The sequence below is a fragment of the Antechinus flavipes genome, chromosome 6 (assembly GCF_016432865.1).
Source record: "Antechinus flavipes isolate AdamAnt ecotype Samford, QLD, Australia chromosome 6, AdamAnt_v2, whole genome shotgun sequence".
NCBI lineage: Eukaryota > Metazoa > Chordata > Mammalia > Dasyuromorphia > Dasyuridae > Antechinus > Antechinus flavipes.
Genome location: NC_067403.1, coordinates 241,932,308 through 241,954,860, shown reverse-complemented (window position 1 = coordinate 241,954,860; position 22,553 = coordinate 241,932,308). Strand labels below are relative to the sequence as shown.

Here is a 22,553-nt window from a genome sequence, read left to right as displayed (position 1 = left end):
ATAATAAAATTATAATAATATAATAATTTTAAAAATAGAATTCTAAAAATATTATAGAATAACTCAAAGCCTTCAAGAATGCACTAGCTGTATGACCCTGAGCAAGTCACTTAACCCCAATTGCCTCAGGGGAAAAAAAAAAAAGTACACTGGGACAATCACTCAGGTGATAAAATAGCAATTAATATCAAGATTTTTACAAAAAAAAAATATTTTCTAGTTAGTTTGTTTTCCAGGAGATTCTTTTGTTTGGGGAAGACAAAGAAGTCTCCTCCACACTCCAAGAAAACATTCTATCTTTAATCTATCACCCGACAAGCAATACCAAAAGCCAAGGAGTCTTTACCCAAGGGCACCTTGTGCTTTTCCAGCAGCATCTGTGTGACCACTTGGCAGAAACAACATAAAGGGGATCCCTGCTTGTAAATTATTGGACGAAGCCTTCTCAGGCCCCCCCCAGAACTTCTAGGACCCTCTTCCCTTCACCTCTTACTCACATTTTTCACTGTGAAATCCCTTATCGTCCACTCTGGAAGAATGATTTCTGATGTCATGGCGACAGTTATATCCCCATAATTCTGAGTTTGTTTGGAAGGCCAGTATTCCTCACATTTGGTCTAAAAAGAATACAGAATCAATCCAATCATCATTTATTATGTGAAAAGAAGACACAGCACTGGGGGTAAAAAAAAAAAAAAAACAGGGGATCCAGGACAGAGAGGTGACTGTCTCTTGGGGTACAGGGGGCCTACTTCAGAGTGAACACCCCAAACTCACCACAACATCAAAAGCTTCAACCAATGACCAAAATCGGAAGATAGTTTTTGACAAGACTGTCCCAGATAAAATGACAAATGGACAAAGAAACCCTCATTCAAGGCTCTCGACACCACACTCAGCATGAAGTCAATGTTGATTTTTAAATCAATTAAAAATAGCTGCAGAAGTCCAACTATTTTAGTGCCTTAGAAGGTGGTGGAGATGGCAAGTAGTGGGTGGAACTGAGAAAATGAAGAAATTCAGCTCCAAGACCACCAGAACCCACCCCCGAGATGGAAAATTATCAAGACCATCCAGATGGTCCAGCTGGTAAGTCTATTAACAAAAGTTTTAAAAAAACAAGCTTCATAGAGTCCAAACCAACCACTTCCATCGCTGGGGGAAAATAAAGTTGAAGATTCTCTCTTAATTGGACTCTACTGGTTCAAAGGGCAAAAACAAAATTGCTTTCTGGGAATACAATGATATTTTCTTAGAAGCTGTTTAGGGAGAGCTCACAAACATCTTTGTAAGAAAATAAACAGCCTTGATTCTAGAGAACAAGAGGTAACAAATATCTCTCTTTTCTCGAAAAGAAAGAAGGAAACCAAAGAGAGAGAATATAAATGGGCAAACTTATTGCTTTGAAGGTAGGTTTTACCTGTTCTTCTTTGTTACAAGGGAATATTCAGCATCCTGAAGTTAATGCCTATGGTCCCTGATTGATGATCCCAAGTACGCTTCAGTTCATTGCTGACAGCCCCAGTCATTTCTTTGACAGTTCCACCAACCACTTTATCCCTTTACGACCCTTTCAACCCCTACCCACTCCGATTCTGGACATGTGATCAAATCAACTCTTCCATTGGTCTGGCAAAAGGTGTGGCAATGGACTCCCCATTTCCCAACTCATCATTTCTGTAACTTCTGGGTTCAAGTGCCCCTCTCTAGCCACCACTCCTCTAGGTGTGCTGTCTCCCTCTGTCTATAAAATGTAAGCTCTTAGAGGAAAAGATATATCTTTGCTTTTGTATTTATATACCCAGGACACAATGTATATGATTAACTAATTTGTTTTCATTTATTCATTCAATCTAGAGGAAGGAGTATATTGAAAAATCACTATGATGTAAAAACAACCCTAAAAATAATGAATTTATTTTAATGGAATAAGAGGAAAAAAAAGTATACCTAGCAGAATTCTGCTTGCTATCTAGAAAAAGATTCCAGGTTTCTTTTCTAATCATTCCCTTCTGGAATATAACCTCCCATAAATATACATTCATTAATATGTATTTGTGGGTCACATCAGTAAATCAGTCTATGAGACATCTTCCATGAATTTTACTGAGCTTATTCAAAAAAAATTATTGAACCAAGTACTAAGTTGAACATATTGGGTGGATCTTCCTATGAAGTAATCAGTAGAAAGATATAGACTAGGGTATTAAAGCGTAAGAAGGTGCCATTGTAACCTAGATTAATCCTAGGAGATAAGTTGGTTGTTGGATTTTTTTTTCAAGTTGTTACTTAAGCTGTAGTGGGGGATAAATGAAGTCAATTAGTGGGAGCTGGCTATCCAACTTATGGTATACAAGTATAAGGGAATATCATCATACAATAAGAAATGACAAAACAGTTTCAGAGAAAACTGGGAAAACTTGTATGAAGTGATAGAAAGCAAAGTGAACAGAACCAAGAGAAAAATATGTGCAATAACAGCTGTAAAGAAAAATAATTTTTGAAAGACTTTAGAATTTTGATCAATACAGTAACAAACCACAACTCCGGAGTAGTGATAAGGAAGCATAATATTCACTATCCAAGGGAAAAGTAACAGATTCAAAATATAGACTGATACATACATTGTTGCTCAAGGCCAATGAAACAACATGCCTTGCTGAATTATACATAATTGTTATGAGGATTTTTTTTTCTTACTGTTTTTTTGGTGACGGGTGAAGAGAAATCGGAAGGGGGGAAAATAAGTGTTTTATTCCCAACTCTGAGCATTTTTGCTGATTGCCCCCCAGGCCTGGAATTTTCCCTCCTTTTCTCTGCCTACTGGTTTTTCTGCCTTCTTCTAAATTCTACTTAAAATTCCACCTTCGGCAAGAAGTCTTTCCCCAACCTCCCTGGGAGCTAGTTAGTTCCCTTTCTTGATTATTTCCCATTTATCCTATACATATCTTATCTTTGTTCACATGTTGTCTCCTCCATTAGATTAAGAGTTCCTGTGGGACTGTATCTAGCTTTTTTTTTTTTAATCTCCAGGATTTAGCACAATGCCTGACATATGGTAGACCCTTGATAAATGCTTGGTGATTTGACCTAATTGAAAAAAAAATTAAAAATTTAAATTTAAATCTATCTAAAATAATCTTAAAATCTAAAATCTACTAAAAAATAAAAATCTATCTATAAGAGCAAGATACTTCTATTGTTGGAAGTAATGGTAAAGTTCAATTTTTGCCTTCCTCTTATCTAAGAAAAACTTTTTAAAATAATTTTTGAAATCGTAAGAGAGAGAATGTTGATTTTTTGTTCAGAGATACTTACCCTTCCCTGTTCAACACATTTGGTCAACATAACAATAGAATAAATATTTTTCTCCCAGACCATACGCCAAAAGTCTTTTAGCGTATTAGGTAAGGGTCCTTGAGTGGCAATAAAGTCCTTCTTAGAGTAATAGCCCTAAAGAGAAAAAAAAAAGCAAAGGGATTCATTTTCTAGATGTAAATGCCATGAGGAAAGGTTCTGAAAGTTTGGACAGTAAGAAAGAAATGGTATCATCCCAACCTTGGGTACTTACCGGCATATAATTGGCATTAATGTAGTCATCAGTCACTTGTGTTTGAATGGAAAGTTTCACACGGGAAATGTCATCTGGTATGTCAGAAAAAAATTGGTTATCACAGAAGCATTATTCCAGGAAATTTGTACATAATTAGTCTTGACAGTGCACGGTATTTAGAAGAGGGGAAGACAACCACAATTTCCTCAAGGAAAAATGCATCTATACTATTATGTCACTTTCAATAATCACTAATTAACATAAAGCAACTCTGGCTCACAGAGCTAGAAGGGTCTCCCCAAAGCCTAGGTCAGTCTTGAACACCCTCTCCATCACCACCTCAGCCTTCATTCAAAGAGTTTAATGATTAAAAGTTCCAAAAGCAGCAGGGTCTTTGAGTTGGATTATGTAGCTGAGGTACCTAACCTCATGACAACCGTCCAAAGCAATAAATATTCAGTCAGCACTCAAAGACGTCCAGCATTGGGAGAGGAATGGGCCTATTCCTTCCACTGAGATAACCCTACTTCCAAGCAAAGTTTCTTTCTTTGGAGCCTTTCTGCAGTTTATGAACTCAGAGAGAAGGGACTTCACAGGTTCTCTAGTCCCAACTTCCTCATTTTTACAGCTGAAGAAACTGAGGTCCCTGAAAGTTGGATCTACCCAAGAATACTCATACCCAGAAAAAAATACATCTATCACCTCAAGTCCCACTCCCCTTTAATCTCCTGTGAAGGAAGGTCCTTTCAGTTTCAGTTTTTGGTTTGGATTGAATTATTGGATAATTCACAAAAGAGATGATTGCACAGTAAGTTGGTACCATGGACAGTGTTGAACTTGCAATTACAAAACTTGAATTGATAATTCTAGCCTAGACACTTAGGCTTTGTGATGCTGAGCAAATCACTTAATCTCTCTCAACCTCAGGTCCCTCATCTGTAAAATGGGGATAATACTGCACAAGGTTCCTGACCAAATGACAAAATATATACAAGGTGCTTTGGAAACTATAAAGAATTTAAAGAGTAAATGCTAGTTGTTGTTATTGTTTTTGTTGTTGGATGACAGAGTTGATCAAACTTCTTGTATTACAACAACATGAGTCTACGAGTACTATTATGGATGCAAAAGACTGGCAGAAACTGCCAGTATATTTTCAATTAAACAAAGGAAAGCACGTACACGGTAGGACGTTATTATAGCGGTTCTTTCCTCTATTTTCCGGAATCTCAGCTGCAAATTTCGGTTGATTCACACCAATGAGTTTTAGATCCTATAAAACAAGAGAGTAAATATTCAAGGATATATCCCAAAGCAGGAACTTCCACATAATCCTTAGAGGCAACATCACTTCACTATCACAGGCTTCTAAGTATCCAGGAACTGCCTCACTGGGGGCAAAATAAGAAGAAAAGGTTTGATGTGCTGAAGGAGCCTACTACATTTGGAGTCAGAGGCCCTGGATTGGAGTTCCATCCATGACATTTAGTACATATGAGCCTGAGCAGGTAATCTATCTTATTTAGGCTTCAGTTTTAACATCTGTAAAATGGTTGATTTGGATTGATCCCAAAAGCTCCTTCCAGGAGCTTCTAGCTTTGTTTTATTTATTTTATTTTTTTATAAATATTTATTAAATTAATTAATTAAATGAATATTTATTTATATTATTTTATTTTAATGCTTCCAGCTTTACTGTGCCTGTTGATTTCCTATTATAAGATTGCCTCCATCCCTCACCATGTCAGAGGGGATCTTGGGTTGCCACATTGGCGAAGCACAGGGACTGACTGGAAGCACCAAAACAGCAAGACTTTAAATGATGAGCTCAGGGAGGGATCATAAATCTGACATGTAAGCAGCACCAAATGATGCTTCAGGTGGGGGGAGGGGGGAGGGTTGGTTCTGGCACCTTAAGGACCATGTAGTAGGGCATGGAGAAGTAGAAGAATGCCCTAGCACAAACCAGGCACAGATCTATGAGACCGAAATCCTGACGGATATTCTACTGACTTGAGTGAGACTCAATCTTAACTTCCACTTCTGAAAAATCTTCACAGAGTGACAAGAGTGACAATATTCAACCTGAATATTCATTTCAAATTCTGAGACTTAGAGAACTGGCAGCTGTAATGGATCTTAGTAGACAAAGCAGTCAACCCACTCATTTCATAGATAAACAACCCAAGGCTAAGAGAAGAAGGTCTTGTCACAAGAGAGGAAGAGTGACAGGGGTAGGTTTCTAGGCTTAGACTAACTATATTCTATACAGTCTATTAAATATATATATAATGTTTATATTATTTATATATATATACATATATTCTACATATATTTATATTCTCTATATACATATATTCCATGTATATTATCTATACATATTTATATATGTACCTATATAACTGTGAAAGAAAAGGCCTTCCCATTACTACTCTAGTCGGTGGGTGATTGAATGTCTCCTTTTGGGAGACAATCTGGTAACTTCAGCCCTCTCCATTCTAAGAGGGGCACCTCATCTGAACAGCCAAAGCTTCTCTCTACCACCAAAGTGGGGGGCTTTCTTCTAAATTCAAAATAAAAAAATAAAAGGCCTTCAATATCATATGTGACTCCTCAGAGATACATACTTCATACTCTTCAGCGAAACCACAGTTGGAGTCAGCCTGCTGTTTCTTAAAGTAGGATTCGAAATTCTCCACTTTAATAATCTTGGATCTGAAATGGACAAGGAATCATTAGAAGTGCCTTAGCTTCTGGGTCACCTAAGTATAAACCAAAGACATGAACTAGGGAAATATTGAGAATTTACTTACTTTTTAGGTCTTCACCATAGAGGAAGGAAGGAAAAAATAATTAGAAATCGATTGTTTTTTTAGAGACAAAAAATCTTCAAGTATAACTCTTTAAATTAGTAAATTATGTTTATTCTGTAAAGAATAATTAATATTTTCTATAGTCTATATTTTATGTATAATGTTTATATTTTATATACATATGTGTATTCTATACATATTTTACATATATTCTATATTGTCTATATGTGTCATAACTGTATCTATGTTTATGTCTATATATGTATATTCTACATATTCATATTCTCTATATACATATACTAAATATAGATATTCCACATAAATTCCAGATGTGTTTATATTTATATGTATACACATGTAAAATACAAAAACTAACACGTAAAAGATATCTCAAAAGGCTCAGTTCAATTTTCAGCTATTAGAGCTTATAACTCCACTAAGACTTTCTGTATCTATAGCTTATTTATGTAAAATATAAATACGCACATAACGAAGTATATGTATATAACAACAAAACTCAAGAAATAAGACTAAAAATTCCTTGGCTATAAGGGCTCCATCTGTAAGAAGCACCGACGTAGAGAAAAAGCACCAGACAGAATCAAAAGTCTTGGATCTAAATTTTGGATCATTACCACTTACTAGCTGTGTGATCTTGGGCAAGTCACTCCCTTCCCTTTTTTTCTAAGATCTCACCTTCCTCATTTGTAAAATACGGAGAAGATAATGAAGGTAGTTTTAGTCCCTCCCTCACAGTAATAGTAACCATAGCTCCTCCCTTCAATAAGATAAAGGCTTTGTAAACTTTATAGTACCCTCTAAATGGGAGCCTTCTTGTTGATATTATTAGTTATTATTTCTTCATCTGCAAAATAAGGAATTTCATAGAAAGTGCTCTTGGCCAGAGTTTCAAAAGAGCCAAGCAGAGGGGCAGTGAATTTCAGATTGAAAAACAAGAGGAGAAACATGGGCAGAGGTTTCCAAGGGGGCTGGCAGTGCTCACCCAGAGGAAAGAGATGATCCCTGTGCTCACAGCAAGCTAAGGCCTTCAAGAACCATGACCCTGAGAAGTCCCAGCTCCCCACCTGGTTTGGAGCTCTCACATCTCCCAGCTGACCCAGGCTTCTTACCACCTGACTCTTCCCTGCCCAAAGGAAACGCCATCTTTGAGTTCAAGGTCTAGCAGCCTGAAACCCAATCCACGGCCTCTGGATATTGTGAGCTAGCTGTTTTCCTTGTGGTGGAGGGGAGCATGCATATAATAAATCATCTCTACTCTTCAGGCAGAAGAGATGATCCTTTCATCAAAGGGAGTAATCTAATCCACACCTCTTCTTGGACACATGAGAAAACTCGCCCAGAGAGATTAGTGACTGGCCCATAGTACCCAGAAAAGTCAGGACTCGAATACAAGTCTCTTGATGTCCAAAGACTCTTTGTACTGCCATGTACCACCCTGTCTCAGATTTCAATGAGCCACTGCCACAAAACCCACATTGATGCTCAGACCAACGCCAGGCAGGGAGCTTCCATTTGTTGCTGAGAGGAAAGGAAGGGGGATGGTTGATGGCAAGGGTGGGATAGATCTATGATTTCATGATAGAAAACTGTAGGAAACTCCTAGTGTGGGAACTCCCTTCCTCCATACAGACAGACAAGTTGCTTATCTGTAGTTCAAAGGTACATTAGACACTGAAATGACTTGCCCAGAATCACAAAGCCAGTCTGTCTCAATGGCGCAGACAGATTCAGGTCTTCTCCATTCTAAGTCTGGCTCTCTTTCCATCAAAATTGAAATGCTTTAACTTCATTAGTTATTTGAAAAGGAAACTTCTCAGAGCTAAAACATAAAATAATACACTGGGACTGTCCTTCGAAAGACCACAACTACATGTATGAATTGAGGGGAGAGGAAAGGGGGTTATAAGGCTCTTAGATTTAAAAAACAAAGCTTTGTATCAACTCACTTAATTTGAGAAAAGGACACATCACTGTTCTTCGCATCTTTCCTGTTTCCAAAGAAAAGGAGAAAAAGAGACCCATTACTTCAACGGACACACAAAGTAATTCAACCAACAAAAGTCTCCTGTCTCTTTTCTATATTTGAACACAGCTATTTGTCCTCTGGGCCTGAATTCCTATAAGGGAAACTTTGGCAAAGCTTGGTAAGTCTGCGGATCCTAATGACTTAAAGTTGACAAATAATAATTAAAATCCCTCAGAAAACCAAAAACAGTTTCAATAGACATTGTGTCAATGGATCAGTTTGGGGGACCAGACTTTATACTTTACTGTATCCAAGGGGTTGTAAAATCCAAAGTCTGAAAAAATGTCTTCTTATTTAATATGCCAACCAAAGAACTCCCTGCGGTTTGGACCTAAGGAACTCCCAGGGGGTCGCTCTGTCCAATGTTGCAGCTTGGCAACTCAGTCTTAGAAAGTTGCCGAGAACACTGGGAAGTTTAGCCACTGCCTACAGTCAAAAAGCCTGTGTGTGTGTGGAAGGTGATATTAGAACACAGGGCTTCCTTTCTCCTTACTTCCTTACAAGGCTGGCTCTCTCCATGGGGCTATGTAACTCCTCAACTGAGAAATTTGTCATGATTTCTTTCCTATGACACTTAGAAAATGAAATAATTGGGAGTCCCGTGTCCAAGGGTTCAGAGCTCTGGCTTAGGAAACTTAATTCCTAGGCTCCTCTCTCCCAATTGCTGCCCCCATTCCCATATGCTTTTGGCAGAGGGTTCCCCAAGCAGGAGCCGAGAGAGTGCCTTTGACAACGGGACCAGGGGCGGCACTGGTGACCTGGCCTTGGCAGAAAGACAGAGCCTGATCTCCAGGCCATTGCTAGTGACAGAGCAGAAGGGCCATTTTCCAGAAAGCCTGAGAGCATGAAGGGTAAAGCTCCAGAGTAAGTAGTGATGCCCCGGGCTATGCTAGCTGAGGGACAGAGCTTGCACAAAGCAGATGAACAAGAGTCACCTTTTCCTTCTCCAGAAAATAAAGCCTCCAACAGCCACGATTACCAGGGCACCAAAGATACACCCAAACACAGCACCGCAGATAACAGCTGTGGGAAAACCAAACGAGAGACGAGTCAGCTCTCCAGGATGAAGACTGAGAGCCCAGGAGCCCAGGAAGCCCCACTGTGGTGGACAAAGGAGCAAATCACAGACACCCCACACACACCCTAGCGGCACCTCAAAAAAAAAACGAGCAATGGACAAAGCCCTGGAAGCTTTGGAGTCAAAGGACCTGAGTTCAAATTCCACCTCTGATGGGCACTGCAGTGACAGTGGACAGTTCAGGTCAGCCTCTCTGGTCCGGTATTGGACCCTTCAGGTTCTATATTCTGATCCCAAGATCCTAGAATTGGCGTCTCCATCATTTTAGATGCTGCAGCATTATATCCCAAGGATCCACTGCCGGGTGATGGAGAAAAAGATGGATGTGGAGTCGGGAAGAACCCGCATTCAAATCGTCCTTCAATGTCACTGGCCAGCTGGGTGGCCTTGCAGCAAGTCACTTAAATATCCTGTACCTCAGTTTTCCCATTTAGAAACCAGGTTAGGTTACTTCAAAATGAGGAATAAATGAGACATTTATGTAAAGTGCTTTATCAATGGCTAACGATACCAATACGAATAACAAAAATGATAATATAATGCTACTGATAAGAATAATAATAAAAGTAACTAAGAAGAGCAGGGCACGTTAAAGTTTGTAAAGTGTGATATTATCCGAGTTTATCTTTCCAACAGTCTTGGGAGATGGGTGCTCTTATTAGCCCCATTCTACAAATAAGGAAACGAGTCAGAGCATGACTTGCCCAGTCACATAATTAGTGTCAGAGGTCACATCTGGCACTTGACCCAGTGCCCTGTCCTAACTATTCAGCTGTAATTATTAACAAGGGACAGACTTTGACTCAACGGATGACTCTGAATCTTGCTTCTGCCAAAGAAGACAAACTGACTCAATCTCTCAGCACTTCAGGATCCTCATCCACAAAATGGGTACAATAATATACAGGTACGTGATTCACGGTGTTGTGAATCAAAATGTTTATCAGAAATAATCCTTCTTGTCATCAGTAACCATGTTAGAAATATTCGGCTTGATCTTGGAGATGTAGTGGGACAATATCATAAACCATGAAATACTGCAGGGGGGAAAATGCCATCTCTGCGATCAGAAACTCTGGGGTCCAGACCTGGTTCTGCCTTTTATTGTTTTTGTGACCCCGACAAGTAACAGAAACACTCTGTTTCCTCACCTAGTAAATGGGATGTAGCTGAGCCAGGAAATGTCTGAAGGCTCTTTAACTCCCATAATGCTAGATGAATAATGCTAATGCATGTCGAATCTGGGTGGGGAGAAAAGGGGGCATCCAGAACTTTCCAAAGTAGGAATCACACATTTAGAGCTGGGAGCAGCCTTAAGAAACATCCAGTCCAACACATCCAGCCATTCTGGAGAGCAATTTGGAACTATGCTCAAAAAGTTATCAAATTGTGCATACCCTTTGATCCAGCAGTGTCTCTACTGGGCTTATACACCAAAGAGATACTAAAGAAGGGAAAGGGACCTGTATGTGCCAAAATGTTTGTGGCAGCCCTGTTTGTAGTGGCTAGAAGCTGGAAAATGAATGGATGCCCATCCATTGGAGAATGGCTGGGGAAATTGTGGTATATGAATGTTATGGAATATTTTTGTTCTGTAAGAAATGACCAGCAGGATGAATACAGAGAGAACTGGCGAGACTTACATGAACTGACGCTGAGTGAAATGAGCAGAACCAGGAGATAATTATATATCTCAACAACGATACTGTATAAGGATGTATTCTGATGGAAGTGGATCTCTTCGACAAAGAGAAGATCTAACTCAGTTTCAACTGATCAATGATGGACAGAAGCAGCTACACCCAAAGAAAGAACACTGGGAAACGAATGTAAACTGCTTGCATTTTTGTTTTTCTTCTCGGGTTATTTCTACCTTCTGAATCCAATTCTCCCTATGCAACAAGAGAACTGTTCGGTTCTGCACACATATATTGTATCTAGGATATACTGTAACCTATTTAACATGTAAAGGACTGCTTGCCATCTGGGGGAGGGGGTGGAGGGAAGGAGGAGAAAAATCGGAACAGAAGTGAGTACAAGGGATAATGTTGTAAAAAATTACCCTGGCATGGGTTCTGTCAATAAAAAGTTATTAAAAAAAAAATCATCCAGTCCAATTCTCCCATTTCACAGTTAAGAAAATTGAGACCCAAAGAGATTAAATAATTTGCCCAGATCTCACAACTGACAAAATCAGAATTTGAATTCAAGACCTTAAACTCCAATGCCAGGTCTCATTCCAACTTACAAGACTTTTTCCTTCTCCCCATGAGAATCCAATATATTGTGGATTTTTGAATGGATACGTGAACATTTTAAGTAAATATATATATATATTTTTTTACACATACATACACACATACACACACACAGAGCAGAATTTGTCATTTTTTCACAACATGAAGTTTTGTTTTCACCCCCTCTACCTGGATTCTGAGGTAATAAGACTGCATCAGAATAGAAGCTGAATGAGACATAGCTTTCGGTGCCATTAATGAGCCCAGGGTGGAGGCTGTCAAAGGTAATATTGGTGAAACCAGCAATACAGGCCCTGTGGAGGAAGGGAGAAGAGCACATCTGAACCCAAACCAACATTCACTCCCAAGGATGTTCTGCAAGGAAAACGTCCTTGAGCTTAAGCAACAGAGGAGGCAAATCTGGAGAAGGGACAGCCCCGGGGAATTGTGGCATTCTCCAAATGGCCGGAGGATCCTGGCTGAACCCACCTTTCTTTGGCCCCCTCAGCCTGGTACATCCAGGGCTTCTCGGTTGGGCTCCAGCTGACCCTTTCAGACTTACTTCACCTTCCTCCCCTTTCCACATACTATATGACAGTCAAGTTCAAATTCACCCACTGCTCTTTCCTGAGCTGAATCTCCCTCTCCTACCTCTGTACTTTTGTCCAGGCTGTCCCTTACGTCCCTAGTCACCTGCTCCTTTTAGAATTCCTAACTTCTTTATTTTCCTTTGAGTCTTCTTGTACAAAATGACTAATATGGAAATGTTTTACCTGATTGCACGTGTATCACCTACATCAGATCACTTAGTATCTCAAGGAGGGGAGAGAGAAAGGAAGCAGGGAAAAAATTGGAACTCAAAACTTTTTTTTAATATTAAAAATTGTTTTAAGATGTAATTGAATGAAAACTATAGAACAGAAGCTCCTTGAAGGCAGGGCTGTTTTTATATGGTCTCTGTATCTGCCTAGGATATAGCGAACATTTAATAAACATGCATGGATGGAATGGAATTACCGATAGGAACTGAGGGGTTCCAGTTTCCCATTGTAATAGCCATCTGTGGTAGATTCGTTTCCTACAATGACTTCATACTTCAAGACATCAGACAAAGCGGAAGCGGCTCTTTCCTCCTTCACTGTCATGAGGTAAGTCACGTAGGTCTTGGAGGTTCCTTTCTTGAAATCCTCATAGGTATATTTTAAGAAGTCAGCAGAAGACTTGTTAGCACCTAAATAGCAAACGCACAAAATGAAACCTTCCAAAAGGCAACAGAGTCACATGACAGCAGGGACAGACAAGGGATTCATCTCCACGATTGAACCTGAATTCAAATGGACAGACTATGAGGTCTGGGATTAGGGAAGGGCTCAATCAAATTCACCATGGCAAGATGGCGGCAGCCATGGAGAATGATGTCTATTACATCAGATCTCTAGGTTGTGGTGGATAGTTTTACTGAATTTCCCCCCTTTTTTTTCTTTACTATAAGCTATGGCACAGTGGATAAAAAGCTGAAAGTCAGAAAGACCTGGATTCAAAGCCTGCCTATGAAATATAATGGCTTGTAATTGTAGGCAAGATACTTAAGCTCACCAAATCTCAGTTCCTTCATCTATGAAAGGAAAGGATTAGCCAGATGACTTCCCAAGGTCTCTACCAGTTCTAAATTTATACTTTAGGCAAGGCTGTCTAAAGTCTGGAATCCAAAAAAAAAAAAAATGGAGGTAATAATGGCACCTATTTCACAGTGCTATTGTGGAGATCAAATGAAATAATAATTGTGAAGCACTTAGCATAGTGCCTGGCAAAGAGATACATCAATGTCAGCTATCATCATCATTAGTATTATTATGAATTATTGTTCCATGAGTGACCATTTGGTACAATATAACAAACCAGACTTCCTTACTTCCATCTGTGGTAAGGATGACCGCATATGCTGTTATTGGTCCATGGCTTGACTCAAACTTGCCAAATTTTACTTTCAATGAGTTGTGGTTGATGGGGAAAATATTTGGCAATCCATCTGGAGGAGGTGGGTCTGAAAAAACAACAATCAAAGTCACCTCTATGCTAACATCATAGAAAATTAAGATGCAGCGTTTGACTTTAGCAAGTGATCCATGGCACCTCAAGATCTGCACACACCGGGTGGCTGTTTCATCACGGAATTACAGAATTTCAGAGTTGGAAGCCAGCCGTTCCAACCCTCTCTTCCACAACCTTTCCAACAAGAAGCCAACTTATTCAAAGGTAAATGTCAGCTAACGCCCTTCTTCACAGGACAGTTATCACCCAAGTGTCCTTCTGCAGCTTCTCTTTCCTTCTTGACTGCTGCTGCCAAATATCCTCCCTCCCCAAAGTTATGATTCCCTGTAATAGGCCTCCATACTATCAGGTGAAGTTTCTCCAGAGGAAGGGTAGCTGCTACACTCAATTCTATCAAAACTTTATGGATTAATCCTTGTGGATAACTATTGCTTCTAGCACCATGGCTCATGAGCCCCCACTGCTGTATTCCCCACTAATAAACTAGGGACTGACAATTCATATTAGCCAAAACATTTGTTGAAAATGAAAAGCAAACATAAAATATTTTTAAACCACTCTACCCGTATATTCAAATCACACTTCTCCAGTGCACAAAGTTTCCATTAGAAAAATAGACACATGTGAAGTCCCAGAGCAAAAAGGCACGTGCACAAGAAATGTGTGTGACCAGGGGAACTCACAACCCACGAATTTAAACTATAGATTTCTACATCTTCTTTTTGTTTACTGTTCATAAAACTTTCTTGGTGATCATGGCTTCTTCTTAAACAATGCTTCTGCTGTTAAACTGAGCTGTTCTATGCTGTTCGGGATTAATACTTCGCTAAGCACAGCCTCTCAACTATATGAATTAATCTGTCAGGCAGCTACTTTTCTGATGCTCTACTTCTAAAGGGTCCCTTTGCTTATCTGGGTTTGCTTGAGCGCACTATCGTACCCATCATTTCCAGTGACAGCTGATGTCTTCAGCTCAAGTAGTACTGGACCCTTCTGGGAAAAGGCAACAATCCTTATCCTAATACTAGCAAAAGTCTTGGAACTTTTTTCTTCTTCAGCAGGATTTTTCTTTTCTACCTCTCAGGTACGATACAGAGAAATATCTTGCCTTATCTTATCTTCTCTCTTCTTAGCAGCAAGTTAGAGTAGAGAGTAAAATAGGTTCTCTCCTCTCCTTTTTCTTCTTGTTTCCAGCAGTGAGCCATGTATAATTAGTAATGATCCTTCATATGCAAATCAGCAACAGCTGTCTCACAACGCTTAGCAATTACTTTTTTTAAGCAGCTCAGAAACTATTTTTCTTAGAAAATTAAAGCCTTTATGCCCCAGACTAGTAAATTGTCATGAATTCTTATGTCAATATTTTATAGAAAGTTGACTTTCCACAGTATCATCATCACGCCTTCAAAGGACCCTCAGGTTTTTCAAAACACAAGAAAAAAATAAAGTTGGGGAGATGGGGGTGAGTGGGGTGAGCTAGGAAAAGGGGTGCAGTAAGGAGAAGAGAACAGTTACAAACAGCTTAGCTAACCGTAGCCATTGACTTTTTCTAGACTTGAGAAGCCAAGGAGATTCCCATCACAACATTTCTGCAACCTACCTGTGATGCTAGTTTGGGAAATATTCTGTTTAGGCAAACTTTTTTTCCCACATGACAGGGTGACAAGACTGATGTTGTAGGTGGTAGAATAATTTAAATACGCCACATAGGTTCCGTTATAGTCATCAGTCACATATGTTGAATAGCAGGGTGGGAGATTTATTTCCTTGCTCCACTCCCCACTGTGGATGGTCAGACTGAAACCACTGTTCGCTCCAGGAGGACAGGGCCAACGTAAAGTGAGGATTGGTTGTTTGGGCACTGGATTGCACTCAAGGAAAGCCACAGATGCAGCATCTAGAAAGAAAAGTGAAAATGTTGAATCTTTTCATTTCTGACTTTAGGGCAGAGAAATATGACTATCAATTGCTTGGTCAAACACAGAATCATAGAGTTAGAAGGAATTTATCCACTCTAATCTCTTCCAACCTAGGCCTGGACAGGAGTTCTCTCAAGTATATCCCTAACAAATGGTTTAACCAGTATTTACCTAGGGTTAACCAGTATTTACCTCTGGTTAACCAATATTTGCCTGCAGACCTCTAGTAAGCTAAAACTCAATCCCTACCCCGAGGCATTCCCTTCAACTTTGAGGAAGTTCTCAGTTTTAGGACTTTTTGCACAGATTGAGCCAAGACCTGCATCTTTGCAACTTTGATCCCTTGTTGCAAGTTCTTCTTCTGAGAGAAAGCACTTTTCTTCCTCTTCCACATGAAATATTTGGAACCGGTTTTCATTGCCTTTTTCTCCTCAGATCAACCATTTCCAGTTCTTCTGAGCAAAATTTACATGGCATTGTCTCCAGCCCCTTCACTCTCCTTCCCTGTATATGCTCTGTGGCTTCAATAATCCTCCTAAACTTTGGCCCCCAAAATGAAAACAATAAAGAAGCTATATAGTCTGAGGTCCTATGATGGGACTATCACCACCAGTTCTTGTAGCAATTGGAAAACATGAGAATATACAATTACTCTAACTTCAGAGGAGGCAGCAGAGTACCAGGAACAAGACCTGGTTTGGGAGTCAGGGAACTTTGGTTCAAATTTCAACATTTTTTTTAATGAATATTAAAAATTGGTTTTATGCGATTGGAAAAAATAAAATACCATTTTTTAAAAGAAAGAAGAAATCAACAAATTGAGAGGGTAAGCAAAAAAAAAAATCTAGAAAAACCAACACATTTTTAAAAACTTAAGACCAAAAAAAAATTTTTTTAAATCAAAGAAAAAATAATAAAATTGAAAGAAAACATTTAATGAATAAAGCTAGGAGCTATTTTGAAAGGAAAAATAGAGAAACTATTAGCTAATTGTATTTTTTTTTTTTTGAGAAGACAGAGGAAAAGAGGAACAGAAAAACCAAAACCCAAAGGTTTGGTGCTTTTTTGAAAAGTTCTTCAAGCTTTAGCTTGAGTACCATTTCCCCAGGTCACTGCCAGTCCCTCTAGCTGCTAATGCCTCCCCTTCTAAGGTTGCCTCCATCTATATTCCATGTATCTGTGTATGGTGTTTCTGTACAGGCTCTTTTTTCTTATTTTCTTTATAATCCTTCTACCTAATACAGTGTTTGACACATAAGAAGTGATGAATAAAGGCTTACTAAATTATAAATATGGAGATATGTTTAGAAGAATGATATATGTTTAACCTATATCAGATTGCTTGCTGCCTTAGGGAGAGATGAGGGAGGGAGAGGAGACAAATTTAGAACACGTTTTGCATATGTATTTTTACATTGTGTGTGTGTTTATATAGCGTGTGAGTATGTATACACAGATATTTCTATATGTGCTATTACTATTAATAAAATATCTGTGACAGACTTAAAGTCACCAATGCAAAGTATTCAAGGTTTTCTCTCCCGGTCGCTAGAGGAAGGCAGAAAAGGGGAGGAAGTATATCCAAGACATGGGATTTTCTGAAAACAGAATGGGAGTGACTACCCAATGGACAAAGTCAACAAGGAAGATACACAGACAGAAATTAACTTTGGAGAAGACCTTCTCGAACAACTCACCTGTACAGAAGGATGTGTGGTCAGGTTCCCCTCGAAGAAGATCCTCTCCCACTTGGGAATAGATTGTGACATTATAAGAAGTGCCGGGGCTCAGACCTGTGATTGTAGCATTTCTGACCCTCAGTGTCTGGTTGATGAACGTGAAGGACCCTTCCTCGACAAGGATGAGATAGGTGTAGCCAGCGGCGGCACTGTCAGTTTCTTGCCAGCTTAAGGTAACCTCTGTGGTACTGATGCTTGAAACACTGATGTCAGACACGGGGCTAGGGGCTTGACAAATAAAAGGTACTTAGTTAGCTAGTATTATGGAATCCACTTGTGTTTTGTTTCTTTGTTTGTTTTCTATTTCCTTAAACCCACACACACCCATCCCTCTAGGGAATCAGTTCCCTGGAGGTGCCCAATGATCTCTCAACTGCCAGATCCAATGGCTCAGTGCTCAGTCCTCATTCTATTTAGTATCCCTGAAGTATTTGATACCAATGATCAGATCTCCTCTTGGATGTCCCTTCCTGCTGCCTGTTCCTTCTCTGCTGAATCACAGCCATCTCCAACCATCTTAGCATGGATGTCCCCTCAGAAAGTCAGCTTAGGCTCTGTTCTATTCTCTCTCTAGCATCTCTCCCTTTGCTCAACCCTCTACTACCTCTCCTAAGGATTCAGAGATCATCTCACTGCAGATGCAGCCCTAATCTGTCTCTAGAACTCCAGTTTTATGGCAGCAGCTGCCTACAGAAAGTCCTACAGATGGATGTCCTATAGAATTTCAACATGCTGAGGATGAAAAATATCAACTTTATTCCCTTCTCCCCCAAAAAACCAAACTCTTCTCCAAAATTTCCTATTTCTGTTGTGGACCTCACATTCTCTCAGCCATTCAGGTTTGTAACATCAGTCATCTTTGGTTTTTCCTTCTTCATCTCTCATATCAAATCAGTTGCCAAATCCCCCTCTTTCCCTCATTCATCTCTTGCTCTCTATTCACTTGGTTTTTACCCTGCTTCAGGTCTACACCACATTCCCTAGATAACCAAAATAGCTTCTTTTACTGGTCTTTTTGCTCACAGTCTCTCTTCAAGTTTCCTGCTATAGTTCAGAACTCCCAAACTCAAGATAGTCACTGCCTCAGTCTCCTCAGCTAGAGGGATAGGATGTGTGTGTGTGTGTGTGTGTGTGTGTGTGTGTGTGTGTGCGCGCGTGCGTGCATGTGCACATCCAATCACCAAACCATCTCCTAAAAACCAGGTCTGTCCATATAACTCTCTGACCCAAAGCCTTTCCTTGCCTCTAAGATAAAATGTGACTTCCTCCTGCTAGCTTTTAAGGCCCCTCGTAGGCTGATTCCTATCCACTTTTCTGGCTGTATTTCCAGTCTTTCTCACTGCAAATAGTCACACATGCTGTCGCTAGCTCTGAGCCCACCCATGACTGTAATGAACTCTGAAATCTCCCTTGCTTCCTCTCAGAATTCAATATTCCTTCAAGGTTCGGCTCAGATGTCTCAGACATCCTCACAAAGATTTCCCTGATGCCTCCATCCAAAACCCCAATTGTTAATGGCTTCCCTTCTTCAGTTTTCCTAGGATTATACCTTTTATGAGTAGATATCATACACCATGCCCAGGAAAAGAAGTCTGTAAGCTCCTTGAGGACAGGACCACCTTTGTCTTTATAAACCCAGCGTTCAGCAGCCTAGGGCCCAGCACCTACTGCTTAATGAATGTTGGCAGAATTGAAAACGCACCCTTCTCTTGCAAGGTGAAATCTAGTTTAGCCCATCTAAGTTTTGTCCTCCCAAGATAATGAAGTTCTCAATCAAAGTATTTATGAAGAAAGACAATCTGAGAAACTCACTTGTATACACAATTTTCCACGCTGGACTCCCTTTCGTCCCATTTCCTACTTCTGGATAGATGGTAACATTATAGCATGTACCAGGTTCTAAGCCTCCAATGGTCTCATTAAGGAAGCTGGTTGTAGAGTTAAAGACCCAGGATCCACTTGTTTCTACCAGGAGACGATAACGATACCCTAGGGATACATTGTCCCTGTTCTGCCATTGTAAGTGTATCGTAGTTGTGTTAACAAATACAACTTCAATGTTGGAAACAGCATTCGGCTCTATTTAAAAGGAAATGAGAAGATAAAATTAGTGCAGAGATGATCATGAATGGGGTGGAGGTGGGGGGGGAGAAATTACTACCAGTATCATCCCCTTAGCCAGCCAAGAAGTGTTATAGACAGGATTTGACCCTACCTCTACTTGACTCCTGGACTGGCTTTCCAGTGGTTCCCTTACTATAGTAACTGCCCCGTGATTTCAATTATACTCCCTATAATAACCTCTTCTCAGGAACCTCAGTTAACAAATCCTCTTTACTAGAGCCTTCCACCATTGTCCCATCACAGACCAAAGATGACTCTGGGTTCTCAGAGGCTCCGAGGGAGGTGCAATGAGCTCTGGCAGGCCACGTCAAACTTCAAAGTCTTTAAGCCAGATTCTGGGGACCTGCCAAGTTACTCTCAGAGAAAGCTAACCCTGAGAAGTCATCAACAAATTTTTTCCTCAAAGGACAAGCATCACATAAAGATTATTTACTAAGACAGTGATACAGGGAGGACCTACAATAATGAAATCTTGAATCCTGGATGCATTTAAGTTCCAAAGCATAGCTACGCCTTAATAAAGAAATAAAACAGTAAACTCACCAGTTGTTTGTTCCAGTTTTCGAGAGACTCCTTCCCTTCCATCCAGTGCTTGAGGAAATATTTCAAAACTATAGAGTGTCCCAGGTATTAAGTCTGTAACTACAAGCTGTTTTTCTTGGTGTGTCTCATTTCTGGAGAACAAATGATGTGTGAGGTCTTTAACAAGGATCCTGAAGGCGAAGCCCTCGCTGCTCCAAGCTAAGCTAATGCTAGTGGTGTTGAAATTCTGTACTCGAAAGTCAGAGACCGGATGGGGTGCTGTGGGCAGGAAAGAAGAGTCATAGGTCAGAAAGAGTCAGGGAATAGCTCAGGCAGACCAGGCTGAAACACTCCAAACTTCTCACTGCCTGGTCACTAGGTTGAGGACCAGGATGTGGACATGTGAGCAGCGGACATTGGAGGCAGATAAATTCCCACATTCCAGAATCTTGGAATGAAAGGGACCTGAAAAACCCAACTCATATCAAGACAAAAATCCCTCCCCTATGACATACTAACTTCTTAGTTATTAGTTATTATCCCAGTCTTTGCTCAAAGACCTCCAACGTTGAAAAATCCACAACTATCTTAGCATTCCATTCCCCTTTGGGATAGCTCTTCTCACCATCACCATCATCATCATTATTACAATTCTTATTATTAGCATCTTACTCTAACTTCTGAGGAGTTCCAATTTATCATCGTCATCATCAATCATTAGTTATGGTCAAGATTTTCTTGACACCAAGCTCTTGATGCTGTCTTCTGGAGCCCAGAAGACCAAATTTCTTCATTCTTTCATGTATCAGTCCTTCAAATCTTGGAAAGTGGCTATCATGCTCCCTCTAAATCTTCTCTCTTAGAGGTTAAACAATCCCAGTTCCTTCAACGAACCTTGAGATGGCAGGAATTCAAGACCTTCACTAACTTGGTCATCCCACTCTAGACAATCTCCAGCTTACCAATGTCCTTCCTAAAAGGCAGTGTCCAAGAATGAATACAGTAGGGAAGAAGGGTAGAATTTCGGCCATAAATCATGGAATTTGAACTTCTTGAGGCATTAGAAATACAACTTTTACATATGTATTTGTATCTATATTATATATATATATAAAATATATAATACATATGTATTATATTTAACATATACTTTAACATATTTAACATGTATGGGACTACCTGCCATCTAGGGGAGTGGGATGGAGGGAAGGAGGGGGAAAGTTGGAACAGAAGTTTTTGCATGGGTAAATTTTGAAAAACTATCTATGCATATGTTTTGTCAATAAATAGCTATAATTTTTAAAAAAAGGGAAATACAACTTTTAACAAGAAGAGGCTGCTTCTTCATTTGATTCAATCTAATAAGCATTCACTGAGCCCTGACTATGTATCGACATCAAGTTGGGCACTGGGGGTACAAAGACAAAAAAATGAAATCTTGTCAGAAGATTACAATATGCTTCATTTAAAATATGTTCATTCTATAGATCACTGAATCCATGAAGGCTAAAAGTCTCATTTTTGTCTTTGTTTATCCAGCACAAGGACAGTGCCTTATGCAGAGCAGTCATTTAACTATTTATTGAATTCAATTAAGCAAACATTACTTTTTATGAAATTTTTTAAAATAACTGTCTCAAATTACCCTGGTATGCTTTCTATCAATAAAAAGACATTAAAATTTAAAAAATAATAATAATAACTGTCTCAAATGATAGGATTCTCTTCAGAATGGGGACCAGCCTGTTTTCTATACATCAGGTCAACAAGAAGAAGGCTCAAAAGAAGAATATTGCAAAAAAGAGAACCAACTAGACTGGAATTCTTCAGGGAAAGGATACAAAGACTCCCAAGGAACATCCTTTCTCTCCATCAGAGTTCAATCTTTAGACCCAAAGTTTAGACTCTTTTTTTTTTTTTTTTGTTGTTTTCTTCTTCAACATTAATATATTCAATAGCCAAAGCAGACAGACCCTGGTCACTAAAGAGAGAACTTACCTGTGTAAGTCTGAATAAAAGCTGGTTGACCTTCAGGATCATAGTTTCTTTTAGGATATACTGTGAAGTTATATAATGTGCTAGAATTGAGTCCTGTGATAGCAACATGGGTATCATTAGAATTCTGGTCAAAGGAATGACCATCCTCAGCCACCTGTATCCTATACGTGTAGCTAGACGAGTTATCACTGTTCTCCCAAGTCAACTTCACTCCTGTGTCACTGACTTCCACAATTCTGACATTAACCACTTGACTAGAATCTGTTAAAAAGGAAAACACACAAAATTAGTCACAGGACCAGAAGGAACTGGGGGAAAAAATCCATTCTTCCTCAGAAAATGTATTCAGTCAAATACAACATATTCTCTTTCAGGTCAATAGTCATAGAGGAATGGAAAGAGCTTGAGATGTGAGGTCTGAAAACCGGTATTCCATCAGTCAGGCTCCACCATTTATTAATTGTTTACTAT

The 22,553-nt window shown here is 39.5% G+C and overlaps 1 protein-coding gene across 1 annotated transcript in view; it reads right to left on the bottom strand.

The window, feature by feature from the left end:
- The window catches only part of PTPRJ (protein tyrosine phosphatase receptor type J), a 157,395-nt gene that overhangs the window by 5,209 nt on the left and 129,633 nt on the right, over positions 1-22,553 (bottom strand). The window contains exons 7-22 of the mRNA XM_051966657.1: positions 22,083-22,343; positions 20,106-20,363; positions 19,251-19,517; positions 17,397-17,666; positions 15,381-15,677; positions 13,641-13,772; positions 12,746-12,959; positions 11,918-12,042; positions 9,349-9,436; positions 8,334-8,375; positions 6,367-6,375; positions 6,181-6,268; positions 4,736-4,826; positions 3,572-3,645; positions 3,319-3,453; positions 498-617 (exon numbers count right to left, since the gene is read on the bottom strand). Of these exons, the coding sequence (XP_051822617.1) occupies positions 498-617; positions 3,319-3,453; positions 3,572-3,645; positions 4,736-4,826; positions 6,181-6,268; positions 6,367-6,375; positions 8,334-8,375; positions 9,349-9,436; positions 11,918-12,042; positions 12,746-12,959; positions 13,641-13,772; positions 15,381-15,677; positions 17,397-17,666; positions 19,251-19,517; positions 20,106-20,363; positions 22,083-22,343 (2,471 nt within the window). The remainder of the gene's footprint in view (positions 1-497; positions 618-3,318; positions 3,454-3,571; positions 3,646-4,735; positions 4,827-6,180; positions 6,269-6,366; positions 6,376-8,333; positions 8,376-9,348; positions 9,437-11,917; positions 12,043-12,745; positions 12,960-13,640; positions 13,773-15,380; positions 15,678-17,396; positions 17,667-19,250; positions 19,518-20,105; positions 20,364-22,082; positions 22,344-22,553) is intronic.